Source organism: Sturnira hondurensis, unplaced genomic scaffold, assembly GCF_014824575.4.
Source record: "Sturnira hondurensis isolate 20B ecotype Veracruz unplaced genomic scaffold, ASM1482457v3 Scaffold0019006, whole genome shotgun sequence".
In the NCBI taxonomy this organism is placed as follows: Eukaryota; Metazoa; Chordata; class Mammalia; order Chiroptera; family Phyllostomidae; genus Sturnira; species Sturnira hondurensis.
In genome coordinates, this window is record NW_028091637.1 from 10,838,778 (window position 1) to 10,859,239 (window position 20,462).

A 20,462-nucleotide genomic window follows, 5' to 3' on the forward strand; every position below is an offset into this window, starting at 1 on the left:
CTCTTCCCCGCAGAAAGGTGGCACCCCCTTACACGGACAGTGTTGCATTTTCCTGGAGTGATGGAGGTTGGGCAGCATCTCCTCCTCCTCAGAGGTGGTGCACAGAGTGGCACTCTCTGAAGCCGTGTGCCCTCCAGTGGGTGCTTTTTCTGATTCAGACAAAGGCACCTTCTAGACTGACGGATGATCTGCAAACACAACATTCACTCTTAGTTTTAGTAACAGATTGTTCATGGACAGGTGCGGAGACAGCTGGCGTCCATTCATTCATTTGTTCACCAAACATTAGCTGAGGGCCTCCTGGAAGCCAGGAACTGTGCTGGGCACCGTGGTCCTTAGCATAGACAGAAAACCCCTCTGGGTTAGCCTTCGTGTTCGGTACGTGTGGCCAGGTGCCTGCCGTTGTGTTGTGTAGAGGTATTCTCATGCCTGCCTTTTCTGAAAGTACGGGGTTTGAGCAGTAAAGTTGAAAGTTTTATTGAGAGCATTTCTTATTTACTTGGTGGTGTGAAATGCTATGGAGAGTTTTAAATCTAAACAGGCCAACTACAGCCTGTGGGCCAAATCCAGCCTACTTCTTGTTTGGTATGGCCCATGAACCAAAGATCCGTTTTACATTTTTAAATGGTTACAAACAAGTCAAAAGAATAGTGTTTCATGACACATGAACACTGTATGACATTCCAGTTTCAGTGTCCGTAGGTAAATTTTTGTTGGGACACTCCTTCGTTTCTTTTGTCTATGGCCGCGCTCACACTGCAAAGGCAGGTTGAATAGCTGCAGCTGAGACTGGTTCATGGAGCCAAAAGCACTTTCTGTCTGGTCCTTTCCAGGAGAAGCGCGCTCGCCCCTGCTCTGAAAGGTGCAGTGCTGACGCTGTAGGGGATCTCTGTCCTGCCTTTCTGTTGGACCTCATCTCTCTCCGTTTTGTTTTTTGTTTACTTCACTTCAACCAGATTATGCACCCCCGCCCGCCTTTGCACTTTTGAACATGCTGAGCTTGTTCACGCCTCAGGACTTTAACTTTTACTTTGCCTGCTGTTGGAGACTTTCTTCCCTTTGCCTGGTTTCTGCTTCTCCTTTGTGTAATAGAATCTTTGTGTACCACGTGACTCTGTTATTGTGTATTTGTTTAATTTTTTCCTTCTCTGCCCTGCTCTTCCTCCTATGAAGGAAAGAACTCTATTTTAGCACCTAGAACAGTACCCAACACATAATGATTCAAAAGTATTTGATTGACTGATAACCACTGGCACCCCAACATAGTAAAGGAATGTGATTGTAGTTGAAAGGTAATTGGACTGGTTTATAAAACAAATACCACAGGATTCTTCTAATTATTTATATCCTTTAGCTTGATAACATGTTAAGTCGTAAACTGGGGTTTATAAGAAATTTCGGCAGTGGTTTCCTTTTCTTGCTGTTCTGATATTTTATTTGTGGAAGCAGTGTAATTCATTTTTTAGGTTTTATTTACTCTGTTAAAATAAGGCCAGTATCTGAAATGTGGTTAAATTTGTAAATTTGACAGTTAGAAAAAAGGATGTTTGTTACACAATGAATCTTTGTCTCTGTGTAACACTTATATCTTTATCTCATTTATAAATTGGTTGTTTCAAATGGCATTTTTTCCCCCCAGAGACTTAGAACCATAGCATTATGGCACAAGACTTACTAAACAGCTCTTTGGTCCCTTTTTTACCATTCTGATAAGAAAACTCATGAACATAAAAGTTAGGAAGTTAGCTTTTCATTAGAACTTGTGGTTCTTAAAATCCAGATGGGGTTCTCTCCATACATCACCCTCCTGCCCTGTGTACAGTTAGTTCTTCACCGGAGAGGAAGTTGCCTTTATGTGACCAGTGTCTGTCTTCTCATAATGCTTCCTAGCTGACTTGGGGGTGTTATCGCCACAATTTTAGCTCACTGTTTGTTGAGGAGATCTCAGTCTCTATACTGTATAAGATCAAGTTACAGTATTCCTAACTCTTAACTTAATTGGACTATTTTTTAACCAGTTCTGCATATTCCTGTTTTTCTCCCAGTCTTATTTAACCCGGCTGTGTTTTTTTCCCCCTTTTTTGCAGTTACATGTGCTGTGGAAGTGAGCACTGTTTCTCTCTCTTTCTAGCCTTTGTTTGACATAACTTATAGAGGGACTAAAATGACATTTCTTATTTTTCTAATAGCTAAGTAGGGGGCAGTCTTCAAAGTCATAGTTGAGGTTCCATTATCAGTTTAACTGCGCCAACAGGTAATACTGTTGCAACCCTTTAAAATTTTTATCCTGTTACATTCCCCCAGTATAAAAGGTGTCACATAATTACAGAAGTAGTTATGACTCAGCAAAAAGGATACTTTAGTTCTTAATCTTTTCCTCTATCCCTGTCTGAATGCTTAGATGCCTAACTTCTTTAGTCTACAATGTAGCCAAAATAGAGAGTTAAACCATAAAACCTAGCTACCAGTTAATACTAATGGCTAATGTGATTGAACACTTACTCTGTTGGAAATTACATTGTGTACTTTCTATGGATTATTTTAGTTTTCACAGCACTCCTGAGGTAGATGCTATTATTATTCTCATTTTACAGGTAAGAAAATTGAGTTTTCTAGATAGCAAACTGCCCTTGGTTACACAATAACGAAGTCCATTAAGTCCACTAAGGGAATATAGTCAGAGTTGAAATATTTTATATTATGTAATTATGTTTCACTTTGACGAACAGTTCATTTGTTTCTATATTCAAGTTTTGATTTAATTTTAGTTTTGAATGTGAAAGAATGTTTGTGATACAAAAGGCGCGTGCAGAGAAATCTCAGCCCTTTTTTCCCCCCTCTTGTTCCCACCCACTTTCTGTAAGTAATATAGTCACGAGTTTCTGGTTCATCCCTGGTGCTTTTCTTTTTGCAAAAAACATTTGCACATGCATACATATATACTGATTTCTGTTGACCAGAATGCAGGTTTTCTATGTTCTTCTGCATCTTTTTTCCATTTCCTGGGAGTGTTTGGAAATAAGACTTTTACCCAGCATTGTCTAACACCATATTCCGCCAGATTTCCTAACCAGAGTTTGTCCTGTCCGTCCAGTTAGGGTTCATTCTCTCCCTTCCTTTTAGCACGTCTGTAATGGGGTGTTTCTTGGACCTCCGGGAGTAATATTTCTTTCTTCTGCCTACAACTCATTTTCTTTCTCTTCTTTTTTTAATTGACTCTGAATGTTAAGATTAGGACACTTAGGAGATATGGTTGGTAAACAGAGGCCCAAAGGAAGATCATCTAAATTCAGAAGACACTGGAGACTTTCCCTCAGGTCTTGGTCTTCACAAAAGAAGGTTACTTTTCCCGAATGAGGAGCGGGTGGGAGTTCCCGTCAGTGAGCAGTTGGTGAGGAAATCGTTGGAGTGCGAATGCTGCTCTTAAAACACACAGGAATGTCAGGGTTTGTGGATGCCCCCTACTTCCTTCCACTCTTCCCAGCTTTTTTTTCACGAGCATCGTTGGGGCGTGCCGGGAGGGGAATTGGGACTGGTATTATCCTTGGTGGTCCCACAAAAGTGTGAAGAGATGTGAGGGGAAGGGGGCAGTGCGTGGGGGGTGGTAGAGGGCCCATGGGCACCGTAACACTGTGAAGTGCTGGTTTGAATCATGTGGGTTAAGTCAGAGACTGCCTGGATTGAGTAAGAGATAAAATTCCTCATGAAATGAAGAGACAGATGTGTAAGAACCTGCTTTCTCTCCTAGTACTTGAGGCGAACAGTTTGTCTTTTCCTATCTATTGTGCCCTCTCCATATATATCTGAGTTGTTGTCTCCATGACTCTCCATATGTCTCTATTTCTCAGTTTTTCTCTTGGCAAAATAGGGTATTTACTTGTCAAAATTCACTTTCGCATACCTCGGGAGAGGCGGGCAGCATAGCGCAGAAGGGATGAGATTGGTTTGGGAGTTAGGCAGGCTTAGGTCTCAAATTTCACCTCTGCTCCTTAGTGTTTGTGCAACCTTGGGCGCGTTGCATCGATTTTCTGAGACTCACTTTCTTCACCTGGGGAACATTAAATTATGTTTCTCAAGTGCTCAGGACAGTGCCTGGTACATACTGAGTGTTCAGTACATCGTCGCCCTTGTCGGCGCTGCTGCAGCTGCAGTCTGAGCCCCGCAGAGGTGCGGCGTGTGCAGCCCCGTCAGTCCGATGGGCGGCAGTCTGTGCCTGGTGCCGGAAGGGGTCACCTTCCTGACTCTGGACGGGCCTTTGTTGATCCTCTGTCTATAAATCCCTTTACAAAATTGGCTTCTGGTTTTTTGGGGCAATTAAACTAAGGTTGGTTTTTTTTTTAATTTTAAGGTCGTAAACGTATTAAAATCCTTGTTGGCAAATCTTGATGAGGTAAAAAAGGAAAGAGAGAGTCTTGAGAGTGACTTGAAGTCAGTGAATTTTGACATGACGAGCAAATTTTTGACCGCTCTGGCTCAAGATGGTGTGATAAACGAGGAGGCTCTCTCTGTCACCGAACTGGATCGGATCTATGGGGGCCTGAAGACTAAAGTCCAAGAGTCTCTAAAGAAACAAGAAGGGCTTCTTCAGAATATTCAGGTGACGTTTACATACTTCAGTAAGATACGTGTTTTAAAAAAAATTAAAGAGGGGGTAAGCCCGGTGTAAACCTGTGTGCATTTAGGATTGTCTTTCTTTCAAGTGTTATGTATTAATAGAAATCTGTAATTATAGTTGTTTTGACATGCACTGACTTTGTGACATTTTTATTTAAGGAAAGATTTAAAGCCTTGCACTATCCCAAAAGAAATATTAGGTAAATTTCTAGTAATTCCTGCATGTAATCATGTGATTTTCATAGTTGGGAAAATATCAATAAAAACATTAGGAGCTGTGTTAATTTCACAAGTAAATGCAAATAATGTAAGTCTTTTTTTAAAACAAGGTCTCACACCAGGAATTTTCGAAAATGAAACAATCTAACAATGAAGCTAACTTAAGAGAAGAAGTTTTGAAGAATTTGGCCACCGCGTATGACAACTTTGTTGAACTTGTAGCTAATCTGGAGGAGGGCACAAAGGTATAGAAACAACAGCTATCCACTGTAGATGTGAATATGTTGTTCAGGGAGTTAATATTTTTTCCAGTTGGACCAAGTTATTTTTGCCTCAGATTTGTTAGCTTTAATGACTTCGCCTCTGAGAGGTTTGTTATAAGAGCTTAATGGAGGTGGCAGCATTTCGTGGGAACTTTGGTGAGTTGTGTGTTTTCCCAGGTAGGAGGGGAGTCGGGCACTTGGTGTGGCAGAAATGAGCCCAGAGGTATAAAAGCTAATCACACTGTTTGGGGGGGATGGAAAGTTGACCCGTGTGAAGGAGTTGGGAGGAAACAGAGCTGATCTCTGGGGTGGGGTGGGGTGGGGAGGGGAGGTGGGGCTTTCGCATTCTGTGCTGAGGGTTGGGCGACGGCAGACCTGTAAATGCTTTGTGTGTTATTACTTATTCTTTAAAAAGTTAAGGGAAATGCTTGTGCTTGTTTTTTATCAATTACTTGGCTTATGAGGGAACAAGTGCTTTGCACATTTTTCGGAAATGCCACTCCTGTGGCGGTGCAGCTCCGTGATGAGCACCCGATGAGGTCGTCCCGCTGTGAACACGGCAGAGCCCACGGAAGGCCTCTGGAGGGAGGGTGGGGATGCAGCAGAGCCTCTCCACACGGGGCGGTAAAATACTGTTGGAATTGTGTTCAAAAGGCTTTGTTGAAACGGGCAAGCTGAGAGAACTCTCCAGAGAGCCTTTGCAAATCTCCTAAAGGGCTTCTGGAGCGATGCCCGCGTTTGGGCACGGCACACCTAGTCCTTCCAGTGAGACAGGCCTGGCGTCTTTATTCAGTAACTGACTTTTAACGCTCGCCATTTAGTGTTTGGTGACAGTGTTCTCTGAATGTGATTTTATTCTTATTTTCTTTAGGAGTCTTAGCTTTTATTCAGTATTAAGTAGTGTAGTAAGTAGTGTCTTAGGCAGACAATTTTAGTTTTTCAGTTTTAACTGTTATTGACAAATGACGTTTAAATTGTGTATCTCCTCAAATTAAAGAATTGTTCTGGTTTACTAGTTCTATTTGTTCTTTGCTTGTAGTTTTACAATGAGCTGACTGAAATCCTGGTCAGGTTCCAGAACAAATGCAGTGACATCGTGTTTGCACGGAAGACAGAAAGAGACGAACTATTAAAGTAAGTTTGTTTTCTGTATCAAATGGTACTTAAATATTTTTTCTTAAAAAAAAACAAACAGGTCCTGGCTGGTGTAGCTCAGTGGATTGAGTGCGGGCCTGCAAACCAAACAACCACGGTTTGGTTCCCAGTCAGGGCACATGCCTGGGTTGCAGGCCAGTTCCCAGCAGCGGACGCATGAGAGGCAACCATACATTGATATTTTCCTCCCTCTCTCCTTCCCTTCCCCTCTAAAGATAAATAAATAAAATCTTAAACAAAACTTCATGGAGACTTTTGGGATAAACTTGGCAGTGTGAGATAGCAATTTCCTTTTCTCCTGGGTATTTCATAAAACAACAACTAAGCAGCTACACGATCTGGGCCCAAAAGGATGAAAAGGAGCGGAAACTCTAGGTGAAGAACAGTGATGTTGCACGATAATAAAACGGCTCAGGGTGGCAGATCTCAGGAAATGCCGGTAACATCGGCAGTTTACCTTGTGGTGGCAAATAGGTTCCTTACATAAACTAGAGGTACAGAACATGGGAAGACAGGGTGAATAGCTCAAAAAAAATCACCGAAGTCACTTTCTGAAGGAGACTACTGAGAAAGCTGCTCCAGTAACATAGGACTCATTCCATGCTGAGTAATCAGCAGGGGGTTGATATAAAGAGGCTTTATATTTATTAAGGTGAAAAATGGAAAATATTTAACAAAACTTAATGGATGAAGGACATTCACCAGAATAATATTGTCATAGGACAGATGAATATTCTGAGCTTATATTTCACTATGACATTAAAAAAAAAGGGTTAGGAAGCAGTGTCTCTAAGGCACATCAAAAACAGAAGTGCAGGAACTCAAGATGTTAAATAAACAGGAGGGGATAGCGTGGTATCAGAATTCATGAAAGAGGAAGAGGAACAGAACCATCACACGTGTAAGATGAAATGGGGAGGAGCCCCAAAGGAGACTGGGCTGTGCAGAAGACACAGGAGCGTGGAGACTAGCAATGAGGAAATCAAAAGAAAAGGAAACCAAAGTAAAGATGGGATTTAAAGAATTAGAGACAGGTCAGGAAAGTCCGATACACGCAAGGCTGGGTTTCTCTCATAACAGAAAAACCAAAACAGTGAATAAAACAAATATTTAATGATAATGCTCAAGAACTTGTTCTTAAAGTAAGTACAAAATCTTATGGTTGGAAAAAATTAACAAGAACTGCCAGCCAGTACAAAGGCACATGAATTATTAGCCTTAAAATAATGGCAGGATCCTTTATGTAGTCAGGCAAAAACATAAGGAGTTCACAAAAAGGTAAAACAGTTCAGGTGGGCAGCACCGGGGGGAGGGATGTGATTGGTGTAGGGGCTACAGGAGAGCAGGCAGGAGCCAAACTGTCATTCGGGGTGTGCAGAGCCCCGTGTTCATCGGTAACGAACACGCAGACTTCCGAGTCGGCTGTACTCACTAGCCTTTCTTGAGCTCTCAGCCAGCCGCACGCTGCTCACCACGCTGCCCCTGTTTCAACAGCTGTCCGCAGAAGAGACGGGAGAAGACATCACGGAGCTCCCTCCCTCCACTCCTAAGGAGGAGCAGGGCCACTTGATTGCAGAGAGTATTTCTGGTTAACCTTTAAAAAGCAAATAATTAGAATGCTTTTTATTAGGTTCCAGAGCTTTTAAAAAAATCTCCGTGTACATTAGTCTTATTGTTAAGAAAAGCCAACAGAGATTAAAACAGAACACAGTCTTCGGGCCAATTTCATTTATGAATATGGACATAAAAGTCCTAAATAAAATGCTGTTTGATACGCAGCAGTAAGTTAAAAAAGAACCATTACCAAGGGGAAGTGGGGCAGTTATTTCAGTAATGAAATGATTTGATCAGCATTTCTCAATCTAAGAAGAGGAATCTCTTCATAGATGAAGAAAAAGCATTGAGAAAATAATTATTCTGGTACTCAGTAAAATGGGAGTAGATGGTTACTTCCTTCATATGAAAAAAATAGATGCATGTGTCTGTTGCACAAAACTCAGCATCATGGTTAATGGAGAAACACTGGGAACATTCCCCATAAAGCCAGGAAAAGACCATAGATGCCCACCAGCACTGTTATTTAGTAATGTATTGGCAGTACCAGCCCGCATATGTAGATAAGAGGAAGATGTCATAAACAGGAAAGTTGGAAGTGAGGAGGCAAAACTGTCACTACCTACAGATTTTATGATTGTACAACTTGCCAACACAGAGATTCAGCTCCCCAAACTGCAAATAATAAAAATTATTACTGAACATAGCTGATCATAAAAAAATGTGTAGAAATAAAAAACTTTCATATAAATAGACATATGGAAGATGTAATGGCGGAAAAGACCCTACTCATAGCAACAAAATGGTAAAATACATGAGGTCTGTATAATGAAAACTTTCAAACACTATTCAAGGACATGTAAGACTTGAACAAGGTGAAAGACATATATTCTTGGATAGGATGCCTCAGATTCATAAAGATGTTAGCTCTAAGTAAACTTAGGCATTTGACATTATTAATTTTTTATATGATGCTGTAGTGCTTTTTTTAGATTTTTATTATTATTTATCTTTAGAGGGGAAGAGAAGGAGAGAGGGAGAGAAATATCAATGTATGGTTGCATCTCGTGCGCCCCCTGCTGGAAACTGGCCTGCAACACAGGCTTGTGCCCTGACTGGGAATTGGACCATGATCCTTTGGTTTGCAGGCTGGTGCTCAATCCACTGAGCTACACCAGCCAGAGCCTGACATTATTTTGATTTAAAAAAAAAGCCCTGGCTGGTATGGTTTAGTATATTGCGTGCCGACCTATGAACCAAAGGGTTGCTGGTTTGATTCCCAGTCAGGGCACGGCCTGGGTTGGGGGCCAGGTCCCCAGTAGGGGGGCATGAGAAGCAGCCACATGCTGATGTTTCTCTCTCCCTTTCTTTAAAAATAAAAATAAATATATATTTTTAATATTTTATTTATTTATTTATCTTTAGAGGGGAAGGAGAGAGGGAGAGAAACATCAATGTATGGTTGCCTTTTGTGCATCCCCTGCTGGTAGTTGGCCTGCAAGGAACCAGCCTGCAACCCAGGCATGTGCCCTGACTGGGAATCGAACCGCAATCGTCTGGTTCGCAGGCCCGCGCTCAATCCACTGAGCTACACCAGCCAGGGCTAAAAATAAAAAATATTTTTGATTTAAAAAAAATTAACATTGTCATTTGAAACTAGACAAGTGGATCCTAAAGAAAAACAAAGATTAGCCAGGAAAATTGAATAAAAAGAATAATAAGGGGAAACTAATTCTACCAGATATTAAAATATGTAGTATTGTCTCAAAACACAGATAGTACATGTTTAGACAGCCCCAAAACAATAGAAAATAGAAATAGATTCAAATGCGTATATGAATTCAGTGTAAAAATGCTCTTAAACAATCAAATTGAGGTAGAGACAATGGCCCAGCCATTTAGAAAACTTGTGTAATTTTTATATGTGAACATACTTCAAGTTGATCGGACTTGAAATGTGTAAAACGAAATGTAAAGTCTAAAAGAGAATATGGAGGCATTCCTTAATAAAGCTAAAATGGGAAGTCTTTTGCCAACTCTGACCATTAAAAAAAAGGGGTAAGTTAATCATAACAGGATAAGTAGAGTCAAAACGTAACAAATTGGGGCCCTGGCCATTGTGGCTCAGTGGTTGGAACATTGTCCTATAGCTGAAAGTTTACGGGTTTGATTCCCGGTCAGGGCACATGCCTAGGTTTTGGGTTCATCCTTGGTCGGGGAGTGGGCGCATAGGACCCTGGTTCTGGCCCGGATCCCTGGTCTGGGTGTGTGTGGAGGCAACCAATCGATGCTTCTCTCACACTGATGTTCTCTTTCTCTCTTACTTTTTGCCTTTTCTCTCTAAAAAAGCAAGTGAAAATGTCATGAGGTGAGGATTAAAAAAAATGTAACAAACTGGGAAAAACATTTGAAATTTATTATCAGTGAGACTGACATAAGTTGTCAAGTGATTTCAGCTCCATGGTTGAAAGGTGAATGAGTGGTCTGGAAGTGGGCCCAACAGACATCATAAAAATCCGAATTTACTTTGTTAAAGTCACTGTTGACAGGGCCTACATTCTTTAAAACATTTTTGTTGAATGTAAAATAAAAGCACAAGAAAAGTATGTATAGATAAATACATCTTGTTGAGTTCTCACAAACTGAATATACGCACGCAAGGAGCACTTTGAGGCGTCCCGGAAGCGCAGCTCGCGAGTCCCCTGGTCAGCACCTGCTTCCCCCATGGCAGCCACTGTCTTGGCCGGGGAAGAAAACACTGGTTTCTCCTGTTTCTCCCTGTAAAATGGAGTCATGTGTGCTTTTTTATGATGGCTTTCAGAAGTCAACATTCTTTTTGTGAGACTCATCTGTGTGATGTTTCATATATTTCATTGTGTGACTATACTACAAGGTTGTTTATCTGTACTGTTACTATTTGAGTACTTTTTAGTTTGGGGCTATTATACTGTGAATGGTGTGGGCCTGAATGTTCTAAGACACAACTGTCCAGTATTACTGGCCACAATAGCAGAATAGAAATGAATCAAATGTCCGGGGGTTGGTAAAATGAAGCTGCATATGTATGTATGGTGAAATACTGTGCAGTCCCATAACACCATTTAATTTCTGCAGTCACATTACAAAAGCTAAGAGAAGCAGGCAAAATAAAGTTCAGTAATATATTTTATTTAACCCAATAGATCCAAAGTAGTATCCTTTCAAAATGTAGTCCGAGCAAAAATTATGAAGGAGGTATTTTACTTCTTCCCTTCCCCATACTAAATCTTAGATATCTGGTGTAAAATTTTCAATTACAGCACTTCTGTTTTGTTTAGTGAGATTTGGGGGATGGATTTCAATTTATTGTTAGAGGAGATTTTCAAATATTTTCCTGGTTTCTAATATTGTATTTTAGTGGTCTTTCCAACAATTTATCTTTTAAGAACTTACTTTAGTAGTAGATATCGAAGTGTTTTTTTAACATGAAATATTGCAGTGCCACATTTAAAAAATTTCTTCAGATAGTGTTTAGAAATTTACAAAATGGTTTGAGTAGGTTAGCTTTTTCACCTGTTGTTTTTTGGTTTCTACAAACGCAGGTAAAATACAGTGATTAAAATACTAGCTACGTGACTGTAAGCAGTTGTAATTTTCTGGTCACTTTTAGACAGGTCCCTGTGTTAGGAGTTACGTTTCTCCTGCAGGGTGTGACCTCTTAGGAGTGGGTTGTCTTTTAGGGCCACTTGCCCAGTTTGGCATGTTCTTCACTTTGTAGCCATGACTGTGGTCTCTGGAAATGTTTACCTTTTTCTTACGCTTCAGAAGGACTAAGAACTAACTCCATTGTATTAAATAGTGGAAGATTTAAGCTAGTTCTAGTTAAGATCAGAAATGTAGGGTATTTTAACATACCATCATTGTTTTCGGTGTTTCATGTGTGAGGGAAAGAAAAACACCTGGTGTTTTGTGTGTTGGGTTTTCTTATATTGTGTTAATTTCGAACACTTTTGTCTTTAATAAGGGACTTGCAGCAAAGCATTGCCAGAGAACCTAGTGCTCCTTCAATTCCCACACCTGCGTATCAGTCCTCTCCAGCCGGGGGACGTGCCCCCGCACCTCCGACTCCAGCACCGAGGACCATGGCGGTCAGTAAGCACACAGTTTTAAAGTGGGGGTTTCGCCTTAGTGGCAGCTCACTTGCTGTGAAGGGTGAAACAGACTTTTTCCATTGGGGAAATCTGGTGTCACCATTTGCAGCAGGTGACCAGCTCAGTGTTTTGCAAAATGAAGACTTCTTACAAAAAAAAGAAGAATCTTTACCTTGAATCTAACCAGGTCTCTAGAATCAACTTTCATTTGTAGCAAATACAGTGATGAAACAAGTTAAATTGTGCCATTAGGAAACAGTTGGCAAATCTAGAATTGGGACATTTTGTGGGACACCTGGTTTGGCTTTTTTCCTGAAAGTGAATAATATCTTAGAAAGAAGAAAATTAGGCGGAGGGAATGTTTTAGATTACAAAAAAAGGAAGTCATAACAATCAGGAGTAATACATGAAGCTTGATTGGATCTTGGTTCATCAAAATGCCTGTAAGAGCTTTCTTTTGTTTGTTTTGTTTTGACGGAAACTCGAACGTGTGGAGTAGATACTTGAGGATATTCGGAAATATGTGTTAATTTTTGTAGGGTGAAGTGGTATTGTGATTATGTACGAGAATACTAGAACTTCCATGTTTATTATACTGTTCTTTTCAGTTCTCTGGTATTTGAAAATTTTCATAACATGTTGGAACCAGGACGAGATCACAGGAATAAACTGGACTCTGCCCTGCCCTTCCTTCCACCTAAAAGTCCAAGCCAATGGGGGAGCTGTAGTGAGCAGCCAATGGGGGAGCTGTAGTGAGCAGTCAATGGGGGAGCTGTAGTGAGCAGCCAATGGGGGAGCTGTAGTGAGCAGCCAATGGGGGAGCTGTAGTGAGCAGTCAATGGGGGAGCTGTAGTGAGCAGTCAATGGGGGAGCTGTAGTGAGCAGCCAATGGGGGAGCTGTAGTGAGCAGTAAATACGAGGTTTGAGGAAAAAGGCCGCGGGTATGGAGAATCCACAAACTGGAGAATTATTCCTCAAATGTGATACATTTCTAGAGTAGTAAGCCACACTTAAGGATAGGAATTAGAAGTATATCTGGTTGGATTCTAGAGTTGCTCATACACCTTCATTTATTTTAATTGATAGCAATTTGAGAGAAACATGAAATATTTTGTAGTCAGTGCCGATTTTTTCTTACAGACGACTAAGCCCCAGCCCCCAGCCCGGCCTCCACCTCCTGTGCTTCCAGCCAGTCGGGCTGCCTCTGCTATGGCTTCGGCCCCAGCGGGGACCGGAACTGCCTCGCCGGCTCCACCACCGACTCCTGGTTCAGCTCCGCTTCCGCAGGCCCAGGGGCCCCCCTACCCCACCTATCCAGGATATCCCGGGTGAGGCTGATACTGTGTGTATCCCAGAGTTGGCTCAGCTTCTAGCTCTGGCCAGCCTTTTAGAAACAGGGTTGGTGCTTCCCTTCACGGGTGTGTCATGGGTGAATAAGCTGCATTGTCAGCTCGTACACAAATAAAAATAATGGGACAGTCATTTGAGCAGTTGGAGAGCCATTTCCTAAGCATATATATGTTTTTAGTTTTTTCATATTGGGTTTATATTAACTAAATCTGGGATTCAAATGTATTTTTTATCTCGTTTATTTAGATGATAAACAAGGTGTCTTTTTTGAGCTTAGCATAAGCAACACTGATATGGTCTTATTCACCATCCCGTACTTTGAAATCTTGGCATTTTGATAAACTGTTGAGCAGAGATTTATGTAATTATGGAATGTATTTTCTTAAAGATCAACTTTCTTTGTGAGAATTTGCTAATGTTAAAAATCAAGGCATTTGACTGTTTTTTAGGTGTGTTTCAAACTTTACTAAGTCCATTCTGTCTTCCCATTATTAGGACTTTTTAATCGGTGCATTGCAGTGAACTTGATATTCTTTTATGTCAGTTAATAACAGGATTAGGAACACTTTTCACTAACAGGTACCTTGAACAAGCTATTTTTTCTCCCCAGTGTTCTCTAATAGACTGAGAAACGGAGACTAATGCTTTCTTGAAAAAAACTGGGTTTTAGAGTAATTGTTCCTCGTTTCATTGTTTTAGTACTTGATTTACTGATCCAGCTCTTTTGTTTCCTTCTTCCTGTCAGGTATTGCCAAATGCCCATGCCCATGGGCTATAACCCGTACGCGTACGGCCAGTTCAACATGCCATACCCACCACTGTATCACCAGAGCCCTGGACAGGCTCCGTACCCAGGACCCCCGCAGCCTTCATACCCCTTCCCTCAGCCCCCACAGCAGTCTTACTACCCACAGCAGTAATCTGTCAGCCTAGATGCTCAGCTGCTTCAGTCAGAAGGGAGAGAAATGCCAGTCCTGCATACGAGTACTGAACTCCGCCCTCCGGGTCCTAGAACGCCCTCTGCTGTGCTGAGCGCGCTGCACAGTGTTGGTCTGCGGCCAGACGCTGGGTGGCGCTCAGTGCCCCACACCACACGCCACTGCACTCGCTGCCGGTGCAGTGTGGATACCATTAGGCCTAATGGGGCTGGAGATGAGTTATACTCCAGTTCACAAAAGTTGGAAACGAGAAATTAAACCCACAGACGAACCTTTGACATGATTATACTTAAGTCTACATGAGATGTGATCGGGACGTCAGATACTTAGGGTGGTTTAAGTACTGATATTCAAGTAAACCAAGTTTTCTTTTCTTTTTTGGTTATTGATTTGGTTTAATTTCCATTATGCTATTTTGCATAATCAAAGCATTGTAATCTTATAATTTAAAAATAAATTACTTAAGAACAGTTGTTATTGTTATGTTTTGTCATTGATTCTCATTACTGTCTAATTTCTTTCTGGTATTAGTTTCATTTTATATGTACGTGAGTTAACAGGCACTGTGTCTAAGTGCATGATTAGTGCAGGTTAATAGTCAGGTTCAAGTACGTTTTATAGGAAAACCAAAAGAATAGTATCATAATTTATCTTTCGTATGCTGATTAGTAAATTAATTTTGAGAAGTCCTATAATGTGGAAGGAACACAATTGGTACCAAAGATGCTTCAAAGAAATATACAAGTAATCATGTATATTTAATGTTTTATTAATTTCTCCAAGAAGTTGGTACAGTTCTGGTAATTAATTTTTTTTAATAACCTGGTTAAAATACATTATTGACAATACTGCCTAGTATAATGGGATTGTTTAAAGAAAATTTACTGGAAAATTTACCTTCTAATCTTTTTTTCCACCTTACTGTCTTAACTTAGTAACATTTAATGCACAATGTACGTGACTAGATTTAATAAGCCCTTTCATTTTTACGCTCCTAAAGATTGGACTATTTTATGTATCTGGGAGCACAGAAAACAGGTGTTGGGAGCTGGTTCTGGAGTGGGCTGCGTAGTTAGTGTTAGTCTCTGCTGTCAGGGTAGCGATCACTGTGCAGACCTCGGTAAAAATAGACATGCTTCACGGAACGAGCAAATGAGGAAGGAACGAGCTGTTTGCTGTCACAGTGGGGTCTGTTCTGCGTGGGGTGCGTTTCTGAACACACTGGGCAGATGAGCAGTTTTCCAGTGAATCGGTTTTATGTTTATTTTTTAAGTTTTAATGCTGACTTTTTCCTGCATTGTTTCGTTTAAATGATACTGTCACTTGGTCCATTGTTGTTTTCATTGACAGTTTGGGTTTATATTTTAAATGTTGGACTGAAGGTGTGATTGTAAAAAGGAATTGATTGGTTTTAAAATACGTGTATATTTTTTAAAAATCGTACTTTGTTGTATGTAGAAACCATGAAGGCATGTTACTGCAATATGAATGACCTTTACATGGAGTATTGCAATCGGTTAAAAGTCCAATAGTTAAAACCTTGACAAAATATAGTTCTTTACATATCAAAGCTAAGTTTTATTAATGTGGAATCATCAAAATATGACATGGGCTTGTTTGACTCTTATGTAAATGACATTTAAGTTCTGCATTCTTATTACTCAAGCTATCATATGCCAACCTAAGATACTCAGTGAGAGGTGTATTCCAAATTGCTAGTTTATAACTCTTACTAATGCAGAAAAAACCAAGACAAAATTGGCCTGAATATTCTCTTGGGGAAAGATCGCTAAAGAGGAGAGTAAGTGCATTGAGAGCCAAAGGAGAAGTTTCAAGGCATTCAGCCCATTTCCTGTGCTAAGCTAGGCCTGCTCCCTGGGAGCCACTGAAGGTCTAGGAACCGGGCTCCCTGGCCTCTCCAGGCAGCCTCTTCCAGCCGGCCTCACTCGCTCCCGTCTGTCCAGTCTGAAAGGCTTGCGGTCTGGATCCATGCCCTCTTACCCCGTTCGTTCCCCCTTTAGGTGACTGAGGATGCTTTCGGGCGGCTGTCCGTGTCTCTAGGGGCAGATGGACGAGTTCCTGCAGGCCTTCACTGCTGGGTCTGACCGAGTCTGCGGGCCTAATTCCACCGTGATGGCTCGTGGGGAGAAGCTGCACTTATGTCTGTTTTGCATTCTAGCAGACAAGAATGAAGCCTTCACTGGGATTATTTTTATCAAGGTTTTTTTATCCTTTGCTTAACATTCAGTATTTTACAAAATACCCTACGAAGTTGTTCTGGGTAATGCGTTGGTTTTAGAGGTAGGAGAGGGTCACTTGGTTCAGGTGTGTTGTACCTATATTTATGACTAGGGTTTTTGATTATCATCCTATCCTAGAGAAAGGAAACCATTCCCAGGCCATGTACGTTAGAGTTTGGAATACCGTTTTAAAGTAGATTTTACTCTAAGTAATGAAGCTCTGCGTGAAGAGCTCCTCAGAAGTCGGGTGGACACTAACTTCTCTTCTTTTTCCTCGGAGACAGATGGTCTGACTTCTCAGTCTGGTGTGAAGTACTGGGCTACTCCTCCTCTGCCCCTTGGTCTTTATTCTCAGTTAAGAAAAATGCTCATCTGTCACTGCAGAGCATTCGGTCTGCGAGACATCCGTGTACCCATACCCGCCCTTTGCAATTTGTAATCTCTCTCCCCAAATCTAAATAGTTACTGAACAAAACACGGTTTCCCAGCCTTCTGTCCTTGACATTCTATCCCAGTCAGCAGCCTTTCTAGTCCAACACAGATTTTTAAGAAAAGTCTTCCATTAGAGCTTTACTGTTTGCAAAAGCGCTTTGTACAATGCAACTTGTGAAGTAGGTTTTAGTTTGCTAATGGTTTTTAAAAAAGATCAGTATATCTTGAAGAATCTTGCTATTAAACCTAGTTGCATCTCTCTTTTTTTGTTGTTATTGAACACTTTAAATTCTTAGTTGATTCACAGAACAGGATACAAAGTAGGGCCAGAAGACATCAGCACTATAGTGTTGTAATTAGTTTAAAAGTAGACTTTAGAACTAAATGATGATTATAAGATTTACATGGAGAGAAAAGAAGGAAAAATTCTATTTTTAAAGAAAAAGAGAATATTCAGGCTTTATTTCTGGTATGAAGTTTATATTTTTAAAAAAATCCTATATTATCTATCACACCAGAGATTTTAGATTTTTTTCTGGTTAAAAACATTGCTGGTAGTTGGATTATATTTTTACTGTATTCATTTCTTTTAGGGGGAAAATTGTAAAGACATTAAAAGGTTCCAGATGAATGTATCCTGGAAATAAAAGTTAAAAGATTCTTACTTCCTTGGAGTATGAATTCTTATTTAAAGTGCTTATCCTTCAGCTTTATCATTTCTGTAATTTCTTCGACAGACGGTGGGTTGGAACATAAAAAATGCCCATTCGGACTAAATGCATGAGACTGTAAGAGGAAGACAGTGTGTCTGTGTTTTAGTAGTAGCTGTCAGTTACATGATTTACCATGGATGGACCATATTTTCATTGCTTATGATTTGCCCCAGTTCTCAGTGGGGTAATGTCTTCAACTGTCATTTTGGGGGGTTAATTTTGGAAGTGTTTAGCAAGATTCTCTTACTCGGTTCAGCGGAGGAGGGTGGTGAAATGTGTTCATCTTTGAAAACATTTCTATTTTCTAACGAGTTCTTCCATGTGTTAAGGTCAGATGCAACTGTTTTATTATGAAGCTGAGAATACACAATTCATCCGAGAACGGGTGGATTTTTGTATGCCTTTCAGGTTTGTTCAAGGTGGAGAAGCTAGCTCCAGGAATGAACCTGCCTGAATCCCTATAGTGTATGTTTTAAGTGTGCAACAACTGGTCATAGTTAAACCTCTTTTGTCTTCACCTCCCTGGCATCTGGGTTGGAGAGTACAGAGTTCACACCGAGGGGTTGGGAACCTCCGTGTGTCAGGTGGGAGGGTCGGGGATCTAAGGGGCCCTCCCTGGAACTCCCGTGGTGCTCCAACCCCAGGAAGGTGACTGAGGCTCAGCATGGTTGGGCTGCTTTAGCATTTCCTATCACAGGGCAGGACTAGTTTAGGACTATCTGGGAGCAGCCTTGAACTTGCCTCGAGCCTGTGCACTAGAGTCTCTGCCCACTGACCAGGCTTGCCTTTGTGGGTAACCTGGGCTCATGCCCAAGTAGCCGGCCTTAGCACCCCTGCCTGCGAGGGAACTTGCTGTCATTCTGTAGGTCCTAATGGCCTGCCTTTTGCTTAAAAGTTGCTTAAGTCCCTTTGGACTAGTGGCCCTCAAGTGATACAGGTGGACGGGCCTCTCACCGTTGCCTTTATACATCGCCCTGTACTTTCAGCCGAGGCGTCACACATTTTCATTCATACTCCAAACAGAAGAATCGGCTTGCTGAGAAGTCAGGCAGCTTGTCCAGGGTCACACGGCTGCTGAGGAGCTGAGCTGGGGCCCAGGTCTCTCGCACCTGTCACCTCTGAGCTGAACAACTGTAAGGACAAACACGCTTTTCGCCTGTGTGCTGCTGCTGCTAAAGGCGGCAAACATGTTCCTGGGTTCTTGTCACCTACCGGGTCTCCTTGTAAGCATTAAAGCCCCTCAACTCATTTTAGCACAGCAGCTATGGGTGAGGGGGCCGCTGACTTCATCCCGCTTCACAGGAGTGAGCAGCCCAGGCAGAGAGTGGGCGTGGGCTGGCCCGCGGTGGGGCTGGGACCTCACGGGGTCCAGGAGTTAAAGGCTTTCTAAAATGCGTCCCTAGCCCTGGCTGGTGTAGCTCGGTGGATTGAGCACAGGCCTGCGAACCAGAGGATCGCGGTTCGATTCCCAGTCAGGGCACATGCCTGGGTTGCAGGTCAGTTCCCTGCAGGCCAACTCCCAGCAGGGGACGCATGAAAGGCAACCATACATTGATGTTTCTCTTCCTCTCTCCTTCCCCTCTAAAGATAAATAAATAAATAAAAATAAAATGCGTCCTAGTTTCGGAGTATGTGTTTCATGGGGCAATTGCTCTCATTCCACACATCCATGCAGCCATTCCCCCTGCCCCGCCACCCCCACCTCAACGATGTTCAATGTGGAGGGACTACTTAACTATTCTAGATACAGCTGCCCTGAAGGAATGTATTTTTCTGGAGGAGAATCAATTCCTAGGAGCAACAAAATCAGTTTTGTTGGGTAGGACAGGGAGTAAGCTAAGGCAGGGAGGAAGGGAGACCTGTCTCACCCATTGACTCAGCAGCCCTGAGCCTGGTGGGATACGATTACTGGGCGTTCTGAACAAAGACAGCCCAGGAAGAGGGGGGTTCCTTGCAACTCTGTGTCCTGGGAAAGGGAGTCTCTAGCAATTTCTCTAAGACAACGAGTCTTTACTGGCTGAAAAAGACGGCCTTTGCAACTGTACATTGATTCCCAAGGTTTAGAAGGAGGGGTACCTAGAAGCCGACTGAAGAATTTAACCCAAATAGTTGGTGCATTCAGATTACTGGGTGCCCACTTGTTGCCTCATCTCAAGTGTGTAGAACAAACTTACGGACAACTTTATTTCCTCTGTACGTGGGGCATTCAGACTCGCCGGGAGCCTGCTTGCAGCTTTGTGCTCATGTGTGTTCCATAAATAAACTTGCATTCTCATTTCTGTATGTGTTGTCTCTCGATTGAATTTGTCTCTTGGGACTGAGGCAAAACTGAGGAACCAGTTTGGATGGGGGGGGTGGCGCCCGACGTGGGTCTCTCTCCGGTAATAGTTGGAAGGTGGACATTAAGGTGTGAACTTGTGAACTTGTAAACTTGTGGGAGGGAGTTCTCCATGGCTTTCTCCCTGTTTTCGGCTCTGGCCAGGTTAGCTAGACACTTTGCATGTTCTTGCCCTGGGGGGAGGGGGTGGTTGCTGGGTTGGGGAAGCTAGAAGCTAGAGTCTCTGGGTCCAGGGTTTGAAAGAAGTGACCAATCTCAGAGGGTATAGGGATCACAGCATTCCCAGAGGGGGTCATGGTCCCACCAAGGTGGGGCTGCCAGAGCTGAAGGGACCATGAGGCTGGGTGGCATGACATGTTGAGTCTGAATTTTTTATCACCCCGTGAGGGATGGGCTTTATAAAGACTCAAAAGTGGGACTTCTGGCCAAGATGGAGGCATAGTGGAAACACTGTGCCCCCTCCCACAACTAAATTTAAAGACAGCGAAGTTTCAGTAACAAAAACGCAGCCATAAC

At 42.1% G+C, this 20,462-nt stretch overlaps 1 protein-coding gene across 2 annotated transcripts in view; it reads left to right on the forward strand.

Annotated features, from left to right (window-relative positions):
• Nucleotides 1-17,555, forward strand: part of PDCD6IP (programmed cell death 6 interacting protein) — a 60,947-nt gene extending 43,392 nt beyond the window's left edge. For both annotated transcript variants that reach the window (XM_037070834.1, XM_037070835.1), the window contains exons 13-18: nt 4,349-4,597; nt 4,944-5,078; nt 6,136-6,230; nt 11,809-11,932; nt 13,076-13,263; nt 14,031-17,555. In XM_037070834.1, coding sequence (XP_036926729.1) covers nt 4,349-4,597; nt 4,944-5,078; nt 6,136-6,230; nt 11,809-11,932; nt 13,076-13,263; nt 14,031-14,205 — 966 coding nt within the window. In that variant the 3' untranslated portion in view covers nt 14,206-17,555. The remainder of the gene's footprint in view (nt 1-4,348; nt 4,598-4,943; nt 5,079-6,135; nt 6,231-11,808; nt 11,933-13,075; nt 13,264-14,030) is intronic.
• Nucleotides 17,556-20,462: the final 2,907 nt, after the last annotated feature.